Source organism: Mya arenaria, chromosome 5 (genome assembly GCF_026914265.1).
Source record: "Mya arenaria isolate MELC-2E11 chromosome 5, ASM2691426v1".
NCBI classification, from domain to species: domain Eukaryota; kingdom Metazoa; phylum Mollusca; class Bivalvia; order Myida; family Myidae; genus Mya; species Mya arenaria.
In genome coordinates, this window is record NC_069126.1 from 57,105,137 (window position 1) to 57,130,724 (window position 25,588).

A 25,588-nucleotide genomic window follows, 5' to 3' on the forward strand; every position below is an offset into this window, starting at 1 on the left:
CCTCTTTCCTTTTAGGCTTAATTTGTGGTTCTAATGTTTATTTTTTGCTTTTTCTTCGGGGATCCATTTCAAAGAATTAGTCTGTTTCTCCTGCATTGGAATAAAACCAATGTAATATTATATTATGCATTTTTGTCTTGTCTGTAGACTAATTTGTTAGGAAGAGTAAATTAATATTTAAGTTCAATTACTATATTTTGAATGATACTTTCTTTATCCATCCTTTTCTTTAGTTAACTAGACATCATTCTTGAATAAGACACACATGACACAACTAGTTACAGAAATCTAAAATGAATTAATTAAATACTACTTGGGGAAAAATGATATATGAGTATATAAAATATTACTTTTGGCAATATTTAAATAATTTGTTTTTTGTTTTTTTTGGACCAAACCATAATCATATATTCCAAAAATATCTAAAATCATTTGCTCAGAGTAATACAATGATCTCAGAATTTATTTTACATGTGTCTATGGACTGGACATGTGTCTACGGACTGGACATGTGTCTACGGACTGGACATGTGTCTACGGACTGGACATGTGTCTACGGACTGGACATGTGTCTACGGACAAGACATTTCTGTTAATGTACTCATGAAAATCAAGTATTAAATACATTTTGATATCCATTTTGATATCAAGTAACACCAAAGGCTGGTATATCTGTTGCCATCGGTCTACGGACAAGACAATTTTTTTGCTGTTTGGTGTCAACGAACTTTCTCTTGAGGCAGTTTAGTAATCCTTTGAACCACCATAAAAAATGGATTGAAAACTTTGTATATGTGTCTTCCTTGATTAAAAAAACTGAAAATAACAGTTTTCTGATATTCATTAATCAAGATTAAATCAAATAAAGAAAGATAGCCAGCAAAAGTGATTTTGTATAACGAAATAGTGGTCTTGGATATTTTGTCATAAAACAGACATTTCTCAGCGTATCTGAATGAAATAACCTGCAAAAGAAAGAGGAATAATTTATCTCAATTATAAAACACATTCTTATGGAATAAAATAGTAAAAACATACTGAATTTATTTCTGCAAAAAAAGAAAATTTCAAATGAAACATCATATTGGACATTTTAACCCAATTTTTGGATAAAGATAAGATATATTTTTTAAAGCGAACACTATCTTCATAGAACTTCTTACACAGATAAATCACTATGTTGTGATAAAGTTGAGCCTTGGAATATGAATATTTCTGTAATTGTATGTTAGAAACTATCACATAACAGAGGGTAGGTAAAAGATGGACATCTGATTGTGACACACCCGATTATGTTTAGTGTATAAAGGATCTAGGCACCAAATTACCCCAAATCACCATATACAGTATTTTCTCAAAATAAGCATAGAATTGTCAATTCAAGCTGTAGAATCACTCTGAATGTATTTGATAATTCATTATTTTACATGATCTAAAGAATATAGGCAACAATCATGTCATCTCATTTGCTGCCTCAGCTGTGTTCCTTTATTTGGATTAAGCCAGATTGGTTTTCCACTTACATGTCAATAAGGGTTTAAGCCAATGCGCTTTCATTTTCAGCAGTGGTTATCTCTTTTATAAGTTTCAATCACTGATGTCTGTAGGGCTCTTCGCTACATTGTTTTGCAGCAGTTTTCAACTTGCACTGTCTGTCCTTTTCAGAAGTCATTTGCTTGAAGTTTTACGCAAACTGCTGTATATTTCAACAAAATAGAGTTATATTTTTATAGACTGATTTACTTAAAACATATGTCAGATTGGGACATATTTATGTATAGTACAGTAAAACCCTGTTGGCTTGAACTCCTTGGGAATAAAAATACATTGAGCCTCAAAAATTCAAGCCAAGCTGGAATGCTTACATTCAGTATAAAAAATCGGTCCTTTACATCCTGCAGTTCAACTCACCGAGGAATTCGAGCCAAGCAAGTTCAAGCCCAGGGATTTGACTGTATGAAAGAATTTAAATACTGATAATACAAGAATGATAAAATGTATATATTTGGTTTGTTTATTGGTGGTCCGCCTTTGCCATGTGGAGCTGGATATTACATGCCTTACAATATGACTGACGCCATTACCGAAAGCTGTGTTGACTGCCATATCATTGTTGAAGACAACTGGTATTTGATTGACTGCCTACCATGCCCAGCCGGAGAGTACTGCCAAGGGACTGGCCTGGTTAATCCCAGCGGGGTGTGTAGCCCTGGCTTCTTTTGTCCAGAAGGTGAGTTATATTACTTCAATGTCAAATAAGAAAAAGTTTATTACACCGGGCATATCCTAGGGCATAGTTTGTCAAAATTGTGAATATGAATAAAAGTGTTTGAATCTATATTTATCCTGCCTTGTTATGCTTTACCTGTGAATTGGTCAGAAGTTTGGGGAATAGTAAAATATTAAGCCCACATGTTCACTTTGATGAAACTGTTTGTCACATGAAGAACTCCATTTGTACCTTCATACTGTGTGCAAGTCACATGTGTAGCTCCTTTTGTACCTTCATACTGTGTGCAAGTGACATGTGTAGCTCCATTTGTACCTTCATACTGTGTGCAGGTTACATGTGTAGCTCCTTTTGTACCTTCATACTGTGTGCAGGTTACATGTGTAGCTCCATTTGTACCTTCATACTGTGTACAAGTTACATGTGTAGCTCCATTTGTACCTTCATACTGTGTGCAAGTTACATGTGTAGCTCCATTTGTACCTTCATACTGTGTGCAAGTTACATGTGTAGCTCCATTTGTACCTTCATACTGTGTGCAAGTTACATGTGTAGCTCCATTTGTACCTTCATACTGTGTGCAAGTTACATGTGTAGCTCCATTTGTACCTTCATACTGTGTGCATGTCACATGTGTAGCTCCATTTGTACCTTCATACTGTGTGCAAGTCACATGTGTAGCTCCATTTGTACCTTCATACTGTGTGCAAGTCACATGTGTAGCTCCATTTGTACCTTCATACTGTGTGCAAGTTACATGTGTAGCTCCATTTGTACCTTCATACTGTGTGCAAGTTACATGTGTAGCTCCTTTTGTACCTTCATACTGTGTGCAGGTTACATGTTTAGCTCCATTTGTACCTTCATACTGTGTGCAGGTTACATGTGTAGCTCCATTTGTACCTTCATACTGTGTGCAAGTTACATGTGTAGCTCCATTTGTACCTTCATACTGTGGGCAAGTCACATGTGTAGCTCCATTTGTACCTTCATACTGTGTGCAAGTTACATGTGTAGCTCCTTTTGTACCTTCATACTGTGTGCAAGTTATATGTGTAGCTCCATTTGTACCTTCATTTTGTGTGCAAGTCACATCTGTAGCTCAGTTTGCACCCTCTTACTGTGTGCAAGTCACATGTGTAGCTCCATTTGTACCTTCATATTGTGTGCAAGTCACATTTGTACCTTCATATTGTATACAAGTCACATGTGTAGCTCCATCTTTACCTTCATTTTGTGTGCAAGTCACATTTCTCCTTCATATTGTGTGCAAGTCACATTTGCACTTTTATATTGTGTGCAAGTCACAAGTGTAGCTCCATCTTTACCTCCATTTTGTGTGCAAGTCACATTTGTACCTTCATATTGTGTGCAAGTCACATTTGTAGCTCCATCTTTACCTTTATATTGTGCGCAGGTCACATGTGTACCTTCATCTTTACCTTCATTTTGTATACAAGTCACATTTGTACCTTCATGCTGTGTGCAAGTCACATTTGTACCTTCATATTGTGTGCAAGTCACATTTGTACCTTCATATTGTGTGCAAGTCACATTTGTACCTTCATATTGTGTGCAAGTCACATTTGTACCGTCATATTGTGTGCAAGTCACATTTGTACCTACATATTGTGTGCAAGTCACATTTGTACCTTCATGCTGTGTGCAAGTCATATTTGCACCTTCATATTGTGTGCAAGTCACATGTGTAGCTTCATCTTTACCTTCATTTTGTGTGCAAGTCACATTTGTACCTTCATGCTGTGTGCAAGTCATATTTGCACCTTCATATTGTGTGCAAGTCACATGTGTACCTTCATATTGTGTGCAAGTCACAAGTGTAGCTTCATCTTTACCTTCATATTGTGTGCAAGTCACATTTGTACCTTCATTTTGTGTGCAAGTCACATTTGTAGCTCCATCTATACCTTCATTTTGTGTGCAATTCACATGTGTAGCTCCATCTTTACCTTCATTTTGTGTGTAAGTCACATTTGTACCTTCATATAGTGTGTAAGTTACATTTGTACCTTCATATTGTGTGTAAGTTACATTTGCACCTTCATATTGTGTGCAAGTCACATGTGTTGCTCCATCTTAACCTTCATTTTGTGTACAAGTCACATTTGTACCTTCATATTGTGTGCAAGTCACAGTCATGTCTACATTCATATTGTGTGCAAGTCACATGTGTACCTTTATATTGTGTGCAAGTCACATGTGTACCTTCATATTGTGTGCAAGTCACATGTGTACTTTCATATTGTGTGCAAATCACATTTGTACCTTCATATTCAGTGTTCGACACTAACGGGGTCCCGGGATCCCGAGGACACCAATTTTTCGGGAGGGACACCTTACTTCAAAGTCTGGTATTCCGTCGGGACACTTAAATTTCTGACCGATAACGCTAAATATCAATAAATAAGTAGCATTTCATTAGTTTATTACATAAATTCGGGTCCCCCTAAATTCCTTGACAGTGCATGTCAAAATGATTGTTATTATCGGACACACCAAAGCCAAAGTATAGCTGACTTTTTGACTATAGTTACGTCATGAATCTATAAATAAACTGGTCATTACACGGGGCGCATGCAGGTTAACGCTTCCGTTTTGTTGTTTACATTTTCAACAAGGTCAGAGGTGACAGAGATTTATTATCGGTAAAATACTTAAGTGGAATTGTTTTGCTTATGTGTCAGAACCGCTCAAAAAAGATGCCATCGCTGGTGATACCTTTATGATAAGACCTTCGAGTATTTACAATAACATTTATGGCACAAAAGACCGGCATCATATATTCAGCATTTTTTGTTAATTGGCATTCAACTTATCAGTATTCTTTGTTAATTTTAAAGACGTATATTTTAATGCTATGATCAAATCAAAATAGAAATAAACTTTTAAAAGTTTTATTCATTATCTACAGTCAATTTATAAAATGTTACGACTTTATGGCGCGAAAGTTAACATACACAATTTTTGGTCGTCTGCTCTTCCAGTATGCACTATACTTGTTGGGCAGTCTGATTGATTTATCAGCAGCTCTACTTAATATTGGCTTCAGTTTTCACAAGCCAGATGTAATATTCCTACTGTTTCTCAATGAAAAGCACCGACATCTGACAAGACCCTGAACCATGATGTATTTTATGCGTATTTTCTGAAAATCTAAAAATAGTAACAACATCAAGTTTTTGTTAACATAGTATGCATCTTTATTTTTGACTGAAAACAAAATGGACTTAGACACTCTACCGCTTTTGAACCCATTAATCTACCAACTTAAAGACCCAAATATACCTTACTGCCATTGCCAGAGGTTCACATGTCTGACATTCAGTGCTACTAAACTTGTTATTACATGCTGCTGAAAACATGTATAATATGGTGTATACTTGAATTACAAATTGAAAAGTAAAAGACACTGTATTTGTATGTTGAATTTAATATTAAACAGGCTCAAAAATGTAAAAAATGGAAGGGACTCCTAATTTCAGGAAGGGACACCTGATTTCAAATGTTGGTGTTCCTTCGGGATCCCTTGGAAAAATGGTTAGTGTCGACCCCTGCATATTGTGTGCAAGTCACATTTGCACCTTCATGCTGTGTGCAAGTCACATATGTAGTTTCCTCTTTACCTTCATTTTGTGTGCAGGTTGCATTTGTACCTTTATTGTGTGTGCAAGTCACATTTGTACCTTCATATTGTGTGCAACTCACATGTGTACCTTTATTGTGTGTGCAAGTCACATTTGTACCTTTATTGTGTGTGCAAGTCACATTTGTACCTTCATATTGTGTGCAAGTCACATGTGTACCTTCAATGTGTGTGCAAGTCACATTTGTACCTTCAATGTGTGTGCAAGTCACATTTGTACCGTCAATGTGTGTGCAAGTCACATTTGTAACTTCAATGTGTGTGCAAAACACATTTGTACCTTCATTGTGTGTGCAAGTCACATTTGTACCTTCAATGTGTGTGCAAGTCACATTTGTACATTTATTTTTTGTGCAAGTCACATGTGTATCTTCATGTTGTGTGCAAGTCACGTTTGCACCTTCATATTGTATGCAAGTCCTTTTTGAAACACAGGTCATCTTTTATTACTTGAAGTACCTTAATTATACAGGATGTTAACTTTTTTGTTCTCATGTAGGTTCATCCCAGCCATCTCCATGTGCACCAGGTACATATGCCCCTGAACAAAACCATACAACATGTATCACCTGTCCAGTTGGGTTTTACTGTAAAGAACAGGCTAGTGTAACTGCGGTCCCTTGTCCATGGAATATTTACTGCAAGCTGGGAAGTAGTGCTCGTAAGTCACAGTTCTGAAATGAGATACATGCTATAGTACCAGTGATTTTTTTGTGCAATTTACTGCCTTTTAAAGGCTGTTTAGAAAAAAATCTTAAAGAGTAGGCAGGCCATTTTTGTGGTGCTGTTTTATAGACACAGAAACTTTACTTGATCAGATTATGCCAATGCATAAGGAAATAATGGCTCTTCAAAGGTTTGTGCTTTACCTTTAAGTACACTCATCAAGTTAGACCCATTTTACTCAATCAATCTGAGGGGTAAAGTCGATGATCGCTGGTTTCCTCCGAGGGTAAAACTTTCCCCCACTGAAATCCCCTCTGCAGAGTTTGAAATAAGTGTTAGCGTTTGAAATTGTCAAATTTTATGTCCCACGGCAGAACTTTTAAGTCAAATTATAATAACAAGAATTAATTTTTATTCAGAATTAGTTTGTAAAATTGATTATGTATATTGTAAATTTTAAAAGTTTTGTACCAGCGTTTAATTTGTATTTGTGTGTGTAATGCCAATTGAATATTGTCTTGACTTGTGAATAATATACATTGAATCATTGATGTATTGCATACATGTGTTTATAATGCATCGTATAACAGACAACATTTTCATGATTCTGAACCAGGACCTCTGACATCACGGGCTTGATCAATACAATGTAGAATATAAGTATATGCTATTTATTATTAGTGGTTAAAAAAAAGCTTAGCCATCATGACATGTAAGGCCAAATAAAAAAAATAGGTGCATTTCAGGTAACGCTGCCAAAAAAAAATAGGGTAGGTATGTCAGAATATTTTTTTTTTTTTTTATTTTTTTTTTTTGATATATTGATTGCAGTAACTGTTGACTCAGAAAGTAAAAAAAAAAAATGTCATCAATTTTCAGGTTAATCAGTAGTTTTTAAACATGTTCCATGCTTCAAAGGAAACATTCTTTATTAGTCTGGTTAAATACTTTGACAATGATGGTTGGATTTCAACTAAGTTATGGTAAACCACTCTGCTATTATTTAAGATGCTATTATTTAAGACTTTCCAGGAACGGTTTTACTTTTCTTTATGCAACCTTTTGCTTTCAATCACCCTCTGTAGAATGCTAACCTCCCTGTAACATAATTACATGAAGAGTGGGACAGCAAATTTACCATATAAGCCATCAGCCAAGGAAACCTCAATGATGTCAAGAGGACCTGTGGGTTCAGGTTTGAAGAACAAGTAACATGCAGGTTTTATTGCCAAAATTGTACACTTAAGTCTGACATATCAATCCGAAAGTCAGTATCTGATACATTTGTATCTGACAAGAAAATATATACAAGAATTGAAATATACCTGCCACACAAGCACAAACTACCCCTAATTCACCTTAGAGTTTGGACAATCTAAAAATTCGTACATCCATTATTATTTTCAAAAATAATTTATTTTAGGTACCTAATTTTCCGACACCCAAATGACTTCGATTGTAACAGTTTCTAAGTCTCACAGACAAAAATTATTGATCTTTATTGTTACAATGCCTGGCTAGATTACCTAACCGTATACATCACTGTGATAAGTTAGTTAGTTACTACCCATCCTAAACGATTTATTGCCTGTTGAAAAGGATGTACGATATATTTAATGGAGGATTAAAGAAACAGCAAGGGCAATCAAGAGATTAAGAAAACACAGACATGACATGTTTGTAAAACGATCCGCCAATAAACTTTGAAACTTGTTCCACACTTTTAATATATACCTTCGGCTAAAACACGGTATTTGTCCACCTAAGTGTCTCACCAAGGTGGAAAAATGAACTTCCATGCAGGGCCATGAAATTTTGTCCATTTTTAGTTTAAAGTTTCAGTCATTGGAAATGATATTTGTTTTCCTACAGTCGCTTTTATAAATTTATTTTTTTGGCGACTTTTACATACAGGTCAGTGTAAGGTTACAGACACTACAACAGGCATATAACAACAAAGATTTTAATGGAAACAAGTCTGTATTATTCAGGTTAACACAGAAAACTAACAATTAGAATGTTAACAAACAAATGCATAAAATCTCTGCTTGAGATAAGCATAAAAAAAAACATATTTCATCCCAGTTGCGATGAACTCTAAAAATTGACAAAAATGATCACACAACTTTAACTGTAACTTTTAAAGTTTGTAGAACCAAGTGCCCCAAGCACATTGTTTTTCTAAAATAAACACTTTTCCTATCAAGTATAGTCAGTTTCTGCTGTTAATATCAATAGAACATATTTTTTGTATGAGATAGAAATAGACTGCACTACGGTTACGGACTCTACACATTGTAAGAACCAACACATGCTCAACATTTTCTATTTGAAATACACATGTTTGTGTATTTTCAACAGATTAACTTTAACTTTGCTGAGTTCCTGTGTATTGAATTTAAAATGACCTCTTTCATTGACAAGTTCAGGAGCTTCTAGCTTTGAAATGATATGTTCTGTTGGCTCCTGAGAAACGTCTGACTTCTCAGGCCACACATATGCGTTTCCAGCTTTCTTCATATATTTAAGCCCATATTCTGTTTCAGATTTACTTGTGATTTCAGCAACGTAAACACTTATGGGTCCTTTTCTCGGTTTGAGCCCAACGGTAACAAAATCACCAGGTTGAAAGGCTGTATCTTGTTGGGATGTTGTTGCTGCTGTCTCTTCTATTTTTCTCCTCTTGGCTTTTGGTTGCTTGGTCTCCGATTTTCTTTTCAAAGTTATTTGTTTCTGTCCTTTTGTTTGTTCTTTGCAGGTTGCTTTAGGCTGCTCCTTGTTAGATGGTTGTTTCTTCTTTACATTTGGTTTTTCTTGGACTTTACTAATAACATCAAGGTTTCTTTTCTCCCACTTATTAACTATGTCTACATTCTCACATTTTGATGTTACACCATTCACACAAGCATCACAGTAACAACTAAGTTTCCTTGAGTTCAGCTCATAGTCTTTACCAACAGACTTAACAGAGTGCAGCTTCCGTGTTCCAGTTAATGTTTGTACATTTGTTTCTGGTCGGTTTCTATTCACATTTTCAACAAATACAAATTCTCTTCTCGACAGAGTGCTTTTTACAGTGTCCACTACTTCCATATTCAGAGTTTCTTGACAAAATTGGTTAACGTCTTCAGCATTACCAAGAACTTTCCTGTTACTTATTACAGCACGATAACAAGCATTCTTTACAGTTGCACCCAACCCATCACAGACATTCTTTCCATGAGACGTTTCAAAGTAGTTTCGAGTCATTTTGGGCTGCTTTCTGAGACTGATATCAGCAAACGCCTTTTTCCCCTTGTACTGGGCTGCACACCCATCAGTCCACTCGTGGAGTTCACCAATCTTCACCCCTCTGCTTTCTAGTAATTTAATGGCTTGATTCTCGAAGACAATTGCTAAATCCGCATCATGTTTGGTTTCTTCACTTATTCCAATGATGGCATGTTTTACTGTAACATCTTTGTCATCAAGACTTTCTTTATAGTAGCACATCGTTGGATGTACAGTTACCTGGTTTCTATCAAAGAACCCTGACTGCACTTCACTTTGGAAGACACATGCATAGTTCTCACTGAAATCCATTACCATGGCTACAGATCCCTTTGTTAATTTCTCTACACATACACCCATTTGTTTCTGTTGCCAGGATGCTCTAAATGCATGCTCTGGGTACACCATCATGTCTTTCTCTAAAGCTGTCAAAAACACTTTGAAATCAGCTTCTTTGGGCACACAAGAAACGCAGCGCTTTACTTTGTCATATTTCTTTATTTCAATGCTTTCCCATTGATACCATGACACCATCCCATCTCTGTTCTTTTCTTCCATAGTCGCCAAATACTTGTACTCCACATTTTTCACAATTTCTTGACACACATTTTAAAGATGGCTCTTGTTCATAGCTGCAGAATGTTGCATCACTCAGACTCTTCTTATCAATCTTAATGTCTTCTGTCATGTCAGTCTCTTTTACAACTCGTTTCAATGTTGTAAGTGCTTCTACTTTCAGGGCTACATTACAACAAGTCCGGCACAGGCATGACCGTCTGCTTGTCTCGGACACTTTCTTTACATTAACTGGTTTTAGTTTGCTGAATGATGTAAGTCCTATTTTATGATTGGGGTTTCTTGTTTTGTATAACTTGTGTGCTTCTTCTAGTGTCATTGTCATCACATGTTTCTGTAGTGTTTCTTTCATACCAGTCTGAGTTTTGATTCTAACAACATCACGTTTGGATGGCACCTCTCTGCTAATTTCAGCACTCAGGTAGAACTCTTTCACTGATTGTTTCACATGATCACTTATCACATCACATCTTGTTTTTCTCTGTTTCTTTTTCCACCATTCATTTCTCATCTTCCTTGTCTTGTAAGACACATTGAAATATTTACTAACTGTGATCTTTTTGTATTTCCTTAGTACTGATTCACGTATTACATCATATGCATGTTTCTTTTCTCTGTCTTTTCAAACACCAATGTTTACTTCGGAAATACTTTCTTTCAAGGAATTCACTATAGCATCTGCTACTTCAAGTTTCTTCTTACAAGCTGGTGTCATTGTTACTCCTTGGTCAGAAAGTACTTTGGATGTTGAAGGTCAGACTCAATAAGCTTCTTTAAAATGGCGGCTTTCTTCTTTGGTGTCCTAGGCAGAATGCCTTTCACCATTTGCACTCGTCTGTATACTGTTGCTCGGGATAAGTTACTTTTGTTCTGTCTGCTTTCTCCATGACTGTCATTTTCATCAACTGTGTTAACAATTGGAATTGTAGGAGACTTAAGTTTAATTCGCATTCTCCAGGCTTGTGTTCGCTTCACAGCTTTTTTCTTTTTTTCTTCCAGAGCCGGTTTCTTACTCTTTTTAACACCAGGATCTTCAGAAGAACATGTTGTTTTCATCTTTTTTCTCTGTCTGTATCTTTTCATTTCTTCAGCTTTTTTCTTTCTTAAGGAGGCTTTTAATTCAGGATCTGAATTGGCCATGAGTTTCACTTTCATTCGAGCTTCCTTCTTTCTTTCTGTGTCTTTCTTTTTGATTTCAGAATATTTTGTGGAGTTTTCTGTTTTCTGACGCATTCTCCATGCCTTGACTTTCAGCCTGTTTTTCTCCTTTTGCTTCTTTTCTATGTCTTCATTCTTTTCAGCATTCATTTCAGCATTTTTTTCAAGTTTCCGGGATCGCAGTGATGATTTTCGGCTCTCTTCTGTAAAAAGACATTCTGAATATTAATTAACCTTAAACGGTTGGGTTCAATGTATACCTTAGAATATTAATATATATGGTATATAAATCTTCATATAAAGACAGGTTTTGTGAAAAGAAAAACCTCAAAAGGTATAAATGTCCCTATATGGTTCAATTGTATTGTTTCTGTTCATAAAAATGTTTTTGAACATACTTACAGTAGACTTAGAAACAAGTGGCCGTATTTTGTAGAGTCTGTAACCTGAGTACAAGTATAAATCAAATATTACTTAAGCTTCAATTCTGTACATTTAACAAGTATCCACTGTGTTTGTGATCTGTATATTATAACACTGATTGTATTCATTGGCATACACGCCAATCTTTATGTAAAAATATTTCATCTCGGCTCCGTAATAGGCTACACAAAATGAAATTGTGTGTCATACTGTCATAGGATTTCCATTAAACAACCTGTTAAGACCATTTTAGTTTGTTATATGTTGGGCATGGCAATTTCAACAAATAAGCATCACAACATGTGCATTTCATGTGGACAATTGCATTAATTCAGGGCATCATGTACAGACATATGGTTTTGGTTACGGACCCTATGTAACATAGCATGGAATGTTTAGATAAGGATAATACATACCTAGAGCATCACTGGAACCAACACCTTTAGTGTTTTCCATTTGAAAGGACTTCTTGCTGGAATCTGACCGACTATTACCCAAAATAAGCCATTTTCTTAGCTGATTCCATCATTACAGCTGGACTGTTGTATTTCTTAGAAAGGCGGTTGTTTTGGATGATGCAATAATTCATCACAAATATTGTTGCATCAGCCGTTTTATTGGTATTTTCCAATAGTTAAAAGATGATGCAATATTGCACAATAAAAAAATTGCTTTTACCATGAAAAAATGTAAGGAAATATGCTATTGAAAACAATGGAAATTTCAAATCAAAATTTGAAGGCAGATTTTGTAGTGTCCGTAACATTAAATATGTAAAAAAATGCAACTTAAAATCAAAATATTCCAAAAATATTTCAGCCATTAAACATACTCATACAGAGGTTTTTATTTGTGGAATGCCACATTTCTGTCATTAATACATATGTAGATACAAACCCATGGTTACGGACTCTACAGATTTTTTAACCCTGAAAATCTTACAGGTGAACCTCCTTCTTTTTAAGAATGTGAATCATGAATGCCCAAAGCAACAAAAAATTGGAAGTTTGATTAATAATCAGTCTTACAAAACAGTTATCACTTGTAAATGGGTGAATTTTCAATGTTTTTCATGCATATAACAAGGGATACTTATTGTGATTTTGAAAAATTGGCAAAAGCACCACTTTATGTTAATAAGTCATATTTTCTGTAATAATTTGTCTATTTTCTTGATTTACCCACCAAAATTTAGCACTTGAAATTTTCTATAAGCTGAGGTAATGCATTTTTTTCAAATCATCATGCAAAATAGATATATAACAGTTTGAATATATAAAAAAATCAAATGAGACAGCATAACGCTTGAAAATGGCCATTTTTGGGATATGTTTTTTGCTGTTACTCAAATACAAATTGATATTTTCACTTGAAATTTGGAGGCCAGCAGGAGTGGACTAGGTTACATGCTTTGGCTGCAAAGAATTAAGTTTGAAATCACACACTTTCCTTCAATCTATGTATAACAACCAAAAAATATAAAATTGACAAATACCGTGTTTTAGCCGCTTATTAGTCAATAATCGTACAGTAATACTCATTGTAACATCAATAGAATAATAAAAATCAACACATTCAATGCTACAGGTAACTATTTAGTGTGATGAATTAAAGTTAGAAATGCAATACTTAAGTTACAATCGAAAACACCACTCAGAAACATTAATCCTGCATAGCAATATCCATGCTCTCCATGAGATCCTCATGGGTATAACTGAGAGTTATGTGACGTTACACAATGTGACTGTTTGATTTGAAGCCAATAAAAGGTGTTTATTCATTTCAATGCATGTATAAAATGGTGTTGAATGCGATTTTAATTAACTTGATGAAGGAGTACTTATAGGCGTAATAACCATTGATAACTACGGATAAAATTTATGTAGATAAAATGTAAAAATGGTTATTTTCTATGAATTCGGAGAGCGAAAAATCAATTATTTTAAGGTGTCCGAACTCTAAGGTGAAGTACGGTAAATACATTCAGAAACCCAACTCTAATATTGTCAACTTTACGTACATACATTTCGTAACAAATGCTTTTCGTACCCAAATCACATTTTTTTCAGGGAAAAATAGATTAGGGTCGGCAGGAAAAAATAGGGTCGGTCGGGTAACCTGAAACAGACCTATTTTTTTATTTGGCCTAAGGTAATTTTTCACCAAAAATGAGGCAAGAAGGATGTCAACCATGCACTGTGAACTTTGAATGGGTGTTTGACCTCATGGTTTTCAGAAAATGTTTAATCAGTAACCTAGCCTTTTTTGGATGAAATCTGTTTATCAACGTTTTTAGTCATAAGCAAGACACAATTATAAGATGCATGTGCAAATAGTGTAATACAACTGCATTCTTGTGACATTTAGCTAATGAATCATGTGAAACGGTAGAGGAAAAACAATAATGGCAATGTACTCACAGTAGCCATCATAAACAAAATTAGCCTGAGCGTACATTCTTATCAAATATCCGCAAAGTTTCACAGAATTAACCCCTCCGAGGAACGCGAAGTTTGTATTTCTTCAATGGACAGATCACCCTCCGAGGGCCTTAAATTAAAATTCTGATGAACACAGACAGTAGATAATTTCATTTTGTTGGCCGTGATTAAACACAAAATTTGCAAAAATCTGCGGAGGGAAAAATGGGTCTACCTCGTTCAGACTGTGTACTGTACATTTGGATGTTATTTATAGTATAGGCCCACACAACAGAGGGATTGATACTGCATCAAATTTTAAAAGTTAAATGCATCTGTTTCATATTATATAAGTTCCTTTTAATGGGCAGAATAATAAAAAAAAATATACAGTGTTGTTTTGTGTCCTTTTTCAGCTGTTTGTGACTTACTGCCGCACGGATCAGAGGGCACTAATGTTTCCATCAGGTAAGGCTACCTTGATACAAGTTTCCATTAGGTAAGGCTCAATTGGAACATCTTTAAATCAGGTAAGGCCGCATCAGAGGGCATAAATATTTCCATAAGGGGATGCTACATTGATACATGCTTCGATCAGGTAATGCTACATTGATACATGCTTCGATCAGGTAATGCTACATTGATGTATGGATCAGAGGGCATTAGTGTTTCAATCAGGTAAGGCCACATTGATGTATGGATCAGAGGACACTAGTGTTTCCATCAGAGGGCACTATTCAGTGTTTCCATCAGGTAAGGCCACATTGATGCTTGGATCAGAGGCACTTGTGCTTCCATCAGGTTTGGCCACATTGATGCTTGGATCAGAGAGCACTAGTGCTTCCATCAGGTTTGGCCACATTGATGCTTGGATCAGAGGCACTTGTGCTTCCATCAGGTTTGGCCACATTGATGCTTGGATCAGAGAGCACTAGTGCTTCCATCAGGTTTGGCCACATTGATGCTTGGATCAGAGAGCACTAGTGCTTCCATCAGGTTTGGCCACATTGATGCTTGGATAAGAGGGCACTAGTGCGTCCATCAGGTTTGGCTACATTGATGCTTGGATCAGAGGCACTAGTGCTTCCATCAGGTTTGGCCACATTGATGCTTGGAACAAAGGGCACTCGTGCTTCCATCAGGTTTGGCCACATTGATGCTTGGATCAGAGAGCACTAGTGCTTCCATCAGGTTTGGCCACATTGATGCTTGTATCAGAGAGCACTAGTGCTTCCATCAGGTTTGGCCACATTGATGCTTGGATCAGAGGCACTAGTCAGTAGTGCTTCCATCAGGTTTGGCCCCATTGATGCTTGGATCAGAGAGCACTAGTGCTTCCATCAGGTTTGGCCACATTGATGCTATGATCAGAGGCACTAGTGCTTCCATCAGGTTTGGCCACATTGATGCTTGGATCAGAGGCACTAGTGCTTCCATCAGGTTTGGCCACATTGATGCTTGGATCAGAGGCACTAGTGCTTCCATCAGGTTTGGCCACATTGATGTATGGATCAGAGGCACTAGTGCTTCCATCAGGTTTGGCCACATTGATGCTTGGATCAGAGGCACTAGTGCTTCCATCAGGTTTGGCCGCATTGATGCTTAGATCAGAGAGCACTAGTGCTTCCATCAGGTTTGGCCACATTGATGCTTGGATCAGAGAGCACTAGTGCTTCCATCAGGTTTGGCCACATTGATGCTTGGATCAGAGAGCACTAGTGCTTCCATCAGGTTTGGCCACATTGATGCTTGGATCAGAGGCACTAGTGCTTCCATCAGGTTTGGCCCCATTGATGCTTGGATCAGAGAGCACTAGTGCTTCCATCAGGTTTGGCCACATTGATGCTTGGATCAGAGAGCACTAGTGCTTCCATCAGGTTTGACCACATTGATGCTTGGATCAGAGGCACTAGTGCTTCCATCAGGTTTGGCCACATTGATGCTTGGATCAGAGGCACTAGTGCTTCCATCAGGTTTGGCCACATTGATGCTTGTATCAGAGAGCACTAGTGCTTCCATCAGGTTTGGCCACATTGATGCTTGGATCAGAGAGCACTCGTGCTTCCATCAGGTTTGGCCACATTGATGGTTGGATCAGAGGCACTAGTGCTTCCATCAGGTTTGGCCACATTGATGTATGGATCAGAGGCACTAGTGCTTCCATCAGGTTTGGCCACATTGATGCTTGGATCAGAGAGCACTAGTGCTTCCATCAGGTTTGGCCACATTGATGCTTGGATCAGAGGCACTTGTGCTTCCATCAGGTTTGGCCACATTGATGCTTGGATCAGAGAGCACTAGTGCTTCCATCAGGTTTGGCCACATTGATGCTTGGATCAGGGGCACTAGTGCGTCCATCAGGTTTGGCCACATTGATGCTTGGATCAGGGGCACTAGTGCGTCCATCAGGTTTGGCCACATTGATGCTTGGATCAGAGGCTCTAGTGATGCCATCAGGCTTGGCCACATTGACATACAGATTTTAGGGCACTAGTGATGCCATCAGGCAAGGCCACATTGACATATAGATCAGAGTGCACTGATATGTATGCCCCTGAAGAGCAGGATAGAGTACCTTTGGGCTTTCTGATCATCCATCACCATGGTTCCCAATCAATAACTGAAGAACGTTTTGGCCCAGTAGCTTTAAACATAAAAGGCAGGTAGGTCATGAGCAGCAGTAGACCTATTGATTTTGAGGTCAGTATGTTAATAGACATTGAGATGAAACAGTTTCTAGGGCCCAAATTTGGCCCAAAAGAACAACAAAAACTTAATCTTATGAGCAGCAGGTGACTTTAACAATTTTGAGGTCAGTAGGTCAAAGTTCAAGGTCACTGTCAAAAGTCTTATGAAAACTAGTGTCTGCCCAGATTAAACCCTATCCATGATACTGAAGAAGTGTTTTTCCCTTGGCAGTGTGTGACTCCTTTTAGTTTAAAGGGCATTAGGTAAAAGGTCAAGGTCATTGTTAACTGTCTTATGAAAACTTAGTAGCACAATAACTTGCTAAAAATTTGATGTAGGACAACAAAGCTTTAGTGGTTGGTTGCACTTGACCAGGACATGAGTGGGGTCAGTAGATCAAAAGTAAGGTCACAGTTAATTGTCTGATGAAAATTTATTCGGTAATTCAAAGATTAAAATGTTTCTCTTCACTTAAAAATCAATGTATTTCTATTAAAACTTTAAAATCTTCATTTAATCTACCATATGCTTGACAAAGCAGCATTCAGGAGGCATATCTTCGACAAACAGAATTGTTTGACTTTATACATTAGTAACCCAAGTGATTTTTTTTTGGTGCAATTTACTGCCCCCCAATTTGATAAATGCAAACTATGTTAATGAATAGAAAGGCAATGAATTTCTTGAAAAATAAACATAATCTTGACAAGACTTAACTCTTTCACAGCATAATGTATGCATACAAAATTGAAAACAGGTATATTTGCCATTATATTAGCTGTTTTGGAAATGATTTTGTATTTTTCCTAATGCCATATTTTTTTTACCCAATTTGCAAGGAACATGCAGTAATAAATAATTAAACAAAATCACTGAACCCTTTGTAGCAATTCGATCTGAATATATGTTAATATGTCATCATCTTTTATTATTAAAGTGACACTCTTATTCAAAATCAATACATACACATGTATTACAAACATTAATTTTGAGTTATAAACCTTTAACTACTTACTTACTAAATAATCCATTTATGGAAAATATTAATTACTGATAACAAGATTGTACTCGTGTATTTAAAAGCTGAACATGCACAAATACTAAATGATTGGTGAATGCTAAAATATTTACTGTGATCTACTATCTTTTCATAAGGTAGAAATACTGTGTTTTCTACTCCTTAATCTTTTAAATTAAACTCGGTATCCTTCATAAGAACCATTGTGTTGAAATTTCGGCCAAGACTTGCATCGTTAAAATACAAGCAAATCTTAAATATGTCACAAGTGTAGAAGCAGAAAATAGCATAGTCTTTTATAGGCTATGAAATATTTTCATATAATTTCTGTCAAAAAAGTTATTTAGATATGAACATCATTTACCTCTGTGTTTATATACATACATATATATATATATATCGGTTTTGACCCGTGGTGACCCATGTGAAAATCTCTTTAAGTCATGCGATTCCTCCACCTGAAGAAGCTTACATAATGATACACAGTCAGTGCATAAGAATGCATTTGTTATTCTCAGTAATGTTCTGTAGTTCATCAAAAGACAAGGGTCACCCGTACACGACACGAACCACAGTGACTACTCTGAAGGCTGTATGTGTTGACTGCCACCTCCCAGTTGTCTCCTACACATGGAATGTGCGACAATGTTTACAAAGTCTCAGTATGGAGGAGTGCCGGAACTGTGATTTCCATGTCCTTCAACATAGCAGTAACTTGGACACATTCACTCTTGATGTACGTGCGGAAAATATTGCGCATTGGGACTACTTTGCTGTTTATGTCACAGGTAACAGGCTTTAACCATGCATATAAGCTGTTAATCGAAAGGTTCCTCTTTATAAATCAGTGGTGCACTTTATTTTACAGTGACTGACACATAATTTAGCTGTGATGGTTTAGGCTTATGTGAGTCGTGGAAAACTTTTCCTCAGAATAACTCTAAAAATCTTTGAGGTATTTACATCAAACTTCCTATTCAGATAGATATCATTTAAAAGTGCATTGCACAAGAACCATAACTCTGGTTGCAGTATCATTTTAGTTATTGTCCATTGTTGAATTGTGGTCCTTAATGTTCTAAGGCGAAGCTTGGGAAATTATATGGCAGTCTGTGAATGCTCTTCTAAATTTTGCAGTAAGTAGGTCAACGATAACAGTCATTGTGACTTTTATTAGAAAACTGACAGATAACTCTTCTCTGTCAGATGCATTTTGGAAAAGCCCCTTAAATCTCATTATTCTGTATGTGATTTCTTGTATAACTATTCTGTATTTAAGTTACATTCAACGATGGAAGCCAGAGTCGGGCTTATCAGACCTGGAAGAGTATTACGGTCGCTAATGACACCTACTGCCACACGGTGCCATATTCAGGGCTGACTGTGGCGGAGCAATTCGATATTCTGTGTGATAAGTTGCCTGTCCTTGATCCTGTCATTGTTCAATACAAACTGAGCATCCTCACAGATGGTATAGGTAAGCATGTTTCCTTGAGAATGAAATTGAAAACCAATTTCCGAGTGAATCCTGCCAATGCATCATTAAAGCTGCATTCTCACAACTTTACCGTTTTAACATCTTTTTTTCTTTTGTGTCTTGGAATTTGCCTTTTTTTGCGTTAATATCTGGCCCCAATTTCTCGAAACTTCTTAAGCTTAACAGGCTTAAGTCGCTTATTTCAATTAGCCAAAATACATACTGAAAATGGATTTTGGTAAATGAAAAATGGTTTATTCTGATAATCATACAGATTATTCCAACATAATTTCTAAAAGTTCTTGTAGAAGTAAATATATCACATTTTATAGAACAACAAAAATAGTGAGATTAGCTTAATCCTGTTATAAGGGACTTAAGAAGTTTCGAGAAATCGGGGCCAGTTATATAAGACTTGAGACAAAAGATCAGATGGCAATTTTTCATATTTACGTTGGAAACTTAATTATTTATGGCTAAAAGCTTTACTAACGCTTTAAGAAAAATGCATAAAACATCAATATTTGAACATATCATTGAAAACCTGCGATCTGATTTTTTGTCAGCAGTCTTATAGCACTGTTTTCCATGCATTTTTGCAAAAATTGCCTTGTTCCAAGACAAAAAATAAAATAAGAACTTGTAAAAAGGTTCAATCTGTGAGAGTGCAGCTTTAAGTCTTTAGTTATTTATTAACAGCATTAAATTAATTTCAATTGCTTATGAGCATGCTATTGGGTGATTTGTAATCGCTCAGGTTAGGGCACAACTCCAGCACTCAGACATATTCTACTTGATCGCTAAACATGACTTACATAAATGTGGCCCTGAGGACCATGCTGGTGATTGCAAGTTCCCTAGGGCCAGAGTTTATTTTTCGTTTTACGGGATTTTTTTTCAAAAATAAGCACCAGGAGGAGGATATAAAAATAAGAAAAAGATGTCGAAAAATGAGCGTCGAGAAAAAAGAATAAAAATAAGATGGATTTTCCGTATTTTTTTCTTTTTTTTTCGAATGTTTTTATACAATGCATGTTTTGAAGTTGTGCACACTTGTTTTGTACTCCATACGGCCTGTTGTATAATAGTGTTGCGCCACAGCTGTTAGGGGGAATTGTCAGGTTTCATAAAGAATGCGGCTCAAACATTTCAAGTTATTTTATTTGGTGAAATAGAACTTCTTCAAATATATTTGTAGTGTCTAAAATAAATCTAAATGTCCATACTTTCAGAAAGTCCAAAATTTCTCAAGTTAAATACTAATAAAGTTATGTATTTCAAGAATAAATTCCAAAATGTTCCAAGTCCGTAGAAAAGAACATTTGTAAAATTATCAAACATTTCGCCAAAAACCCAAAGTTATTAATATAATTGAAGAAAACTAAAAATGCAGCTTGTCTCAATGAAAACAAGAATGCCATCCCCCAGCAATTTTCATGGATTTGGCCATAAACTGGCTGAAAATTGGCCAGGTCATTTCCTGGCTGGTGTCAGAATTTGGCCAAGAGACAGTCAGAAAACAGAAATTTCGACCTGACATTTGGCCTGTAGCCGAGAAATGGCAAACCCCGCTGTAGCAGAAACAGCGGCAGCCATATTGGATTTATATGAAAAACATTTTTTAGTGGAAAAAATCCAGACTTTAACATATAAATATAAACAATTCTCACTCAGGACATTAATATTTGCAAATAATTGGTAATCGATTAAATGATGCAACAATAGTTCTGTGTTATAAAGGCAAAACAAGCTGTTATTTTCACATGATGATTATTAAATCAATTCCATATATATATATGTGAATGCTTTAATATGTGCTTCTACACTTTTGTAGTGTTTTTAATAGTCACTGAAACTCGCACTGGCAAAACCAAAGACATCTGGCTCATTTTTTGTGTCTAAAATGTTGATTAATATCATTTGGGGTATATATAATGAAATAAACAACACTTCTGAGGAAATTTAATGTCTGATATACAAGAAAGAAACAAGGTATGTAACTCAAACTTACCCAATTTCATGGTCGAGTCATTAGTTTTTTAAAGTTTCTTCATCAACATACAAACAATCCATTTTAAAAAAGGTGACATTAAAAGAGAAGTCAATGCCCTTTAAAATGGTATGCAATATAAAATATAATAAATTGTCTTTTTCTGTAGTTGGAATCTGTACAGCAAATTCCAATTTTCAGTGTGTCCTCGTGTAAACAGGTCTACACACAGAAATATTTAAGTGATTTTATGCTTCGGTATAAAGAAAATACAATTCCGTTCCGATATCACAAAATGACAAACGCCACGATTTTATGAACAACCGTATCAGTCTTTAAACTTAATCCACTTTAAAATTTCGTAAAAGGCGGCCATTTTCCTTACAAGCGCTAAGATGATGATAATAAGCAAGTTCCAAGTTTCATTTTCATCATGGCATATAATATGCATGTGATATCACAAAACAATGAAACTTTTTTCAGTTAACATCATAAGCAATAATCACGGCTTCCGCCATCTTGGAAATTGTGCGCGATAATTTTTGTTGTTGTGAAATTAGCGTTAGGTTAAATAACACTAAATTTTATTTTTTATCGGAGATCGAAGTAACGGGTGGCAGAAAAAATAAAAATAAAGTTAGGAATTTGAATCTTTGTCTTATTTCACGGGAGCGCCGTCCTAAATATTGCAAAACCCAATTGGGTTTTGCAATATTTAGGTACGGCACTCCCATAAAACGAAAGATAAAAAAACTCTGGCCTAGTCCTTTTGCTCATTAGACAACCATGTAAACACATTCAATATACCAAATTAGATATGTCAGGACTTTTTCTGGCCATTATGGGAAAAAGACCCTAGACATTTTGGGAAAAAATGTGTCATGAAATATGCCATTTTGAAAAAAAAAAATTGCTTTATACATAAAAAATTCGTTAAAAGAACAAGCTTTACTGTATCTTGTAAACAAGGAAACCATTGAAATACTAGTTTCTTATCCATTTCAAAAGACCTGAAATGGCTGAAATATCAATCTGTGTGAGTATAAATATCATGACAGTATATATTGCATATATATATATATATATACTGATCTGAATATGATGAAAATTGAATTTTGAATTCAATAATCCCCAAAACTTTACATCACACAATTCATCAGGATTTTGAACCATTTCAGGTAAAAATACTTTTTAATTTTAAAAAATATATATATATTTTATTTATTTTTTTATACTTTTGATTGGGATTTTTTTCTACAGATTGGGAAAATTATCATATGTTATGCTTAGGGAAAATGGTCCAATAGTCAGACCCGTTGGAACTATAGAAAAAGGCCTGTAGCTGTAGGTCAACTTGCAAAGTGATAAATTAATTACTTAGCTATAGTGAGATATTTTAAGTTACATGAATAAGCTGTAACCATTTCAGAGGTGATGGCAAATGTTGGGAGCAGTTGTAATATGACGGACTTGGTGCTGATGTCCGGTAAACCAGAGGAAGACTTCATATTGCAGCTTCATTACGCTGTTACATATTACGGCGACATTGTGTGGGACACGCGCTTTCAAGCACAGGTCATATTTATATTCATAATAGTATTCAGTAAAAAAATATATTGTACCATGTATGAACAATAATGTTTCCTATATTAGGACGGAAACAAGTAGCAGGATATTAGCTGTTCAGTAACTTGCATGTGTATGTCTGTATTTATATAAATATATACATAGCATATATATATGCTATTCACTTATACCACAGGTTATTTGGTGAGCATATATATAGATATATATATATATATAACAATGCTATTCACTTATACCGCAGATTATTTGGTGAGCATATATATATATATATATATAACAATGCTATTCACTTATACCGCAAATTATTTGGTGAGCATATATATATATATATATATATATATATATATATATATATATATATATATATATATATATATATATATATATATATATATATATATATATATAACAATGCTATTCACTTACACTGCAGGTGATTTGATGTAAAGCAGTGATGTCACACACTATAAGGGTTTGATATTTCCCCATTTTTTTTTTCATTCAAATTGTGAATTTCAAACCTAGCTTGAATTCAGCCTTCTATTTTCAATTGACAAAAAGAGTCATAAATTTTTGCTCAAAGCTAAAAACCAATTAAGAAAGGGAACTCTAATTATTATGGCTTTTTCATTTAAAAATGTACCCACGGGGGGAAGGCACAATTATGCCACCCCCCTTCAGAAGCAAATTTACCTTTTTGGCGTCCAAATTAGCGAATAAAAAGACACTCGCCCGTTTACATTGAAAATAATTAATCTGGTTTAAGGTGACTAAATTATAAAAAAAAAATTGACACTAAGACATTTTCACAGTGTCATCCATAAATCGTCTCTTAACCAGCTCCCAATATTACAAAACATTATCCGGTGTAAAGCTATTTGTTTTGTAATAGTTTCACATTCATGGCAGTTGGTGTGTTATTGATTGGCTGCTTGGCTGGACTGTCCTTGCTGTTTCCATTGTATATTGAAGCATGTTTTCTAACTATAATTGAACAGGTGACGGAACCACCCGTGTTAACTGAAGAAATGGTTCAAGAGATGGATAATGTCACAAGCCAAGTGTCTTTTAATGATTCAGACTCATTGTACAGTAAGGATCTTCTCATGCAGAATTTCTTGTGTCTTGAAAATATTCTTAATTTGTTCAGTTTTTGGGGTCTTATTATAAAGCTCTGGTGTTGTCGGCATCGGTGACGTTGTTGTGCAAATGATATTGACAATGTCTAAAAAAAACAACATTCAAGTATTTGGCTAAAAAATATTCTTAATTATTCCAGTTTTTTTGGTCTTATAGCCCTGGTCTTGTCGCCATCAGCGATGTTGTGCAAAAAATATTGGCAAACTCTAAAAACCATTCTAGATATTCAGCTGAAACATGGTACACATGTTACCAGAGACAATTATGTTCACATACAGGAGGATTGATAACTCCTGCTTTCCTATGGAGTTCTGCCCCTTGCTCAAATGGAATAGAAGACAAGCATTTAAGTTCGCTCTTTGACACTTTTGTTAAGGCCTTAAAGAATAATTGTTTGTTAAGGATAACATCCCCAAATTATTAGGTAGGGCAGGTTGTGATTTATTTATTTTTCAAGTATGCTTGATGTTAAGACATTATTTTTGCTAATAGCCCTCTTTCTTGCAAATGTCACTCATATTATATTGCTGTTGTTATGGAGCTATGTTCTGAAAAAATATAATGTTAGTTAGTAATATCTCTATAAAAGAATTGTTTTCATAATGAGAAGGCTTCTTTTCTTTTCTTTTTACCAGGGTTGGGGTTTTTATTTTGTTCCCTGGGTTGGGTAACCTGAAACAAACATTTTTTTGTAAAGCTTTCTTACTTTTAACTCTTTTTTTTACATAATGTTGACTAGTAAGGTGCAGACAAACAGAAACATCTCCACATCTGTTTTTTACAGATTCACTACTTAAAATAACAGGCTGTGTACATATAATAAATCTGGACGAGGCACCTGATCCTTCAGGTCAACCTAAACATACAATACAAACTGCAGAGGTAAGTAATAGGTACAGTTTGAGTTTTTCTTCAAAAGTGTCCTCTTACAGACATAAGAAGCGGTTTCACTAGGACGAACACGAATTTTGTCCAAGGCGAAACGAAGAATAAAGTTGGTGTTTGTCTTAGCGAAACGGTTTCCTGCATCTGTTAGAGGACACTTTTGAAGAAAAAACATGCAACTGTATCTGACTTATACAACGATAAGTGTATTGCATATATTAGTAAGTAAATAAATGCATTCATAAATAAATAAATACAGATTTATAAATAGATAAAAAGAAAAAGAAATCGAACTATAAACATAAAATTATTATCATGGCCTTTCTAAAAACAATGTATTGGCTAGGGGGATTACTCAAAATGCTCGTGCACAGTCCGCTAACAACCGTAAGAAGA

At 35.5% G+C, this 25,588-nt stretch overlaps 1 protein-coding gene across 1 annotated transcript in view; it reads left to right on the forward strand.

The window, feature by feature from the left end:
- Positions 1 to 1,989: 1,989 nt before the first annotated feature.
- Positions 1,990 to 25,588, forward strand: part of LOC128236161 (uncharacterized) — a 113,128-nt gene continuing 89,529 nt past the window's right edge. Inside the window, exons 1-8 of the mRNA XM_052951045.1 lie at positions 1,990 to 2,230; positions 6,394 to 6,555; positions 14,824 to 14,875; positions 18,645 to 18,901; positions 19,393 to 19,590; positions 23,010 to 23,155; positions 24,166 to 24,259; positions 25,092 to 25,189. Coding sequence (XP_052807005.1) covers positions 1,996 to 2,230; positions 6,394 to 6,555; positions 14,824 to 14,875; positions 18,645 to 18,901; positions 19,393 to 19,590; positions 23,010 to 23,155; positions 24,166 to 24,259; positions 25,092 to 25,189 — 1,242 coding nt within the window. The 5' untranslated portion in view covers positions 1,990 to 1,995. The remainder of the gene's footprint in view (positions 2,231 to 6,393; positions 6,556 to 14,823; positions 14,876 to 18,644; positions 18,902 to 19,392; positions 19,591 to 23,009; positions 23,156 to 24,165; positions 24,260 to 25,091; positions 25,190 to 25,588) is intronic.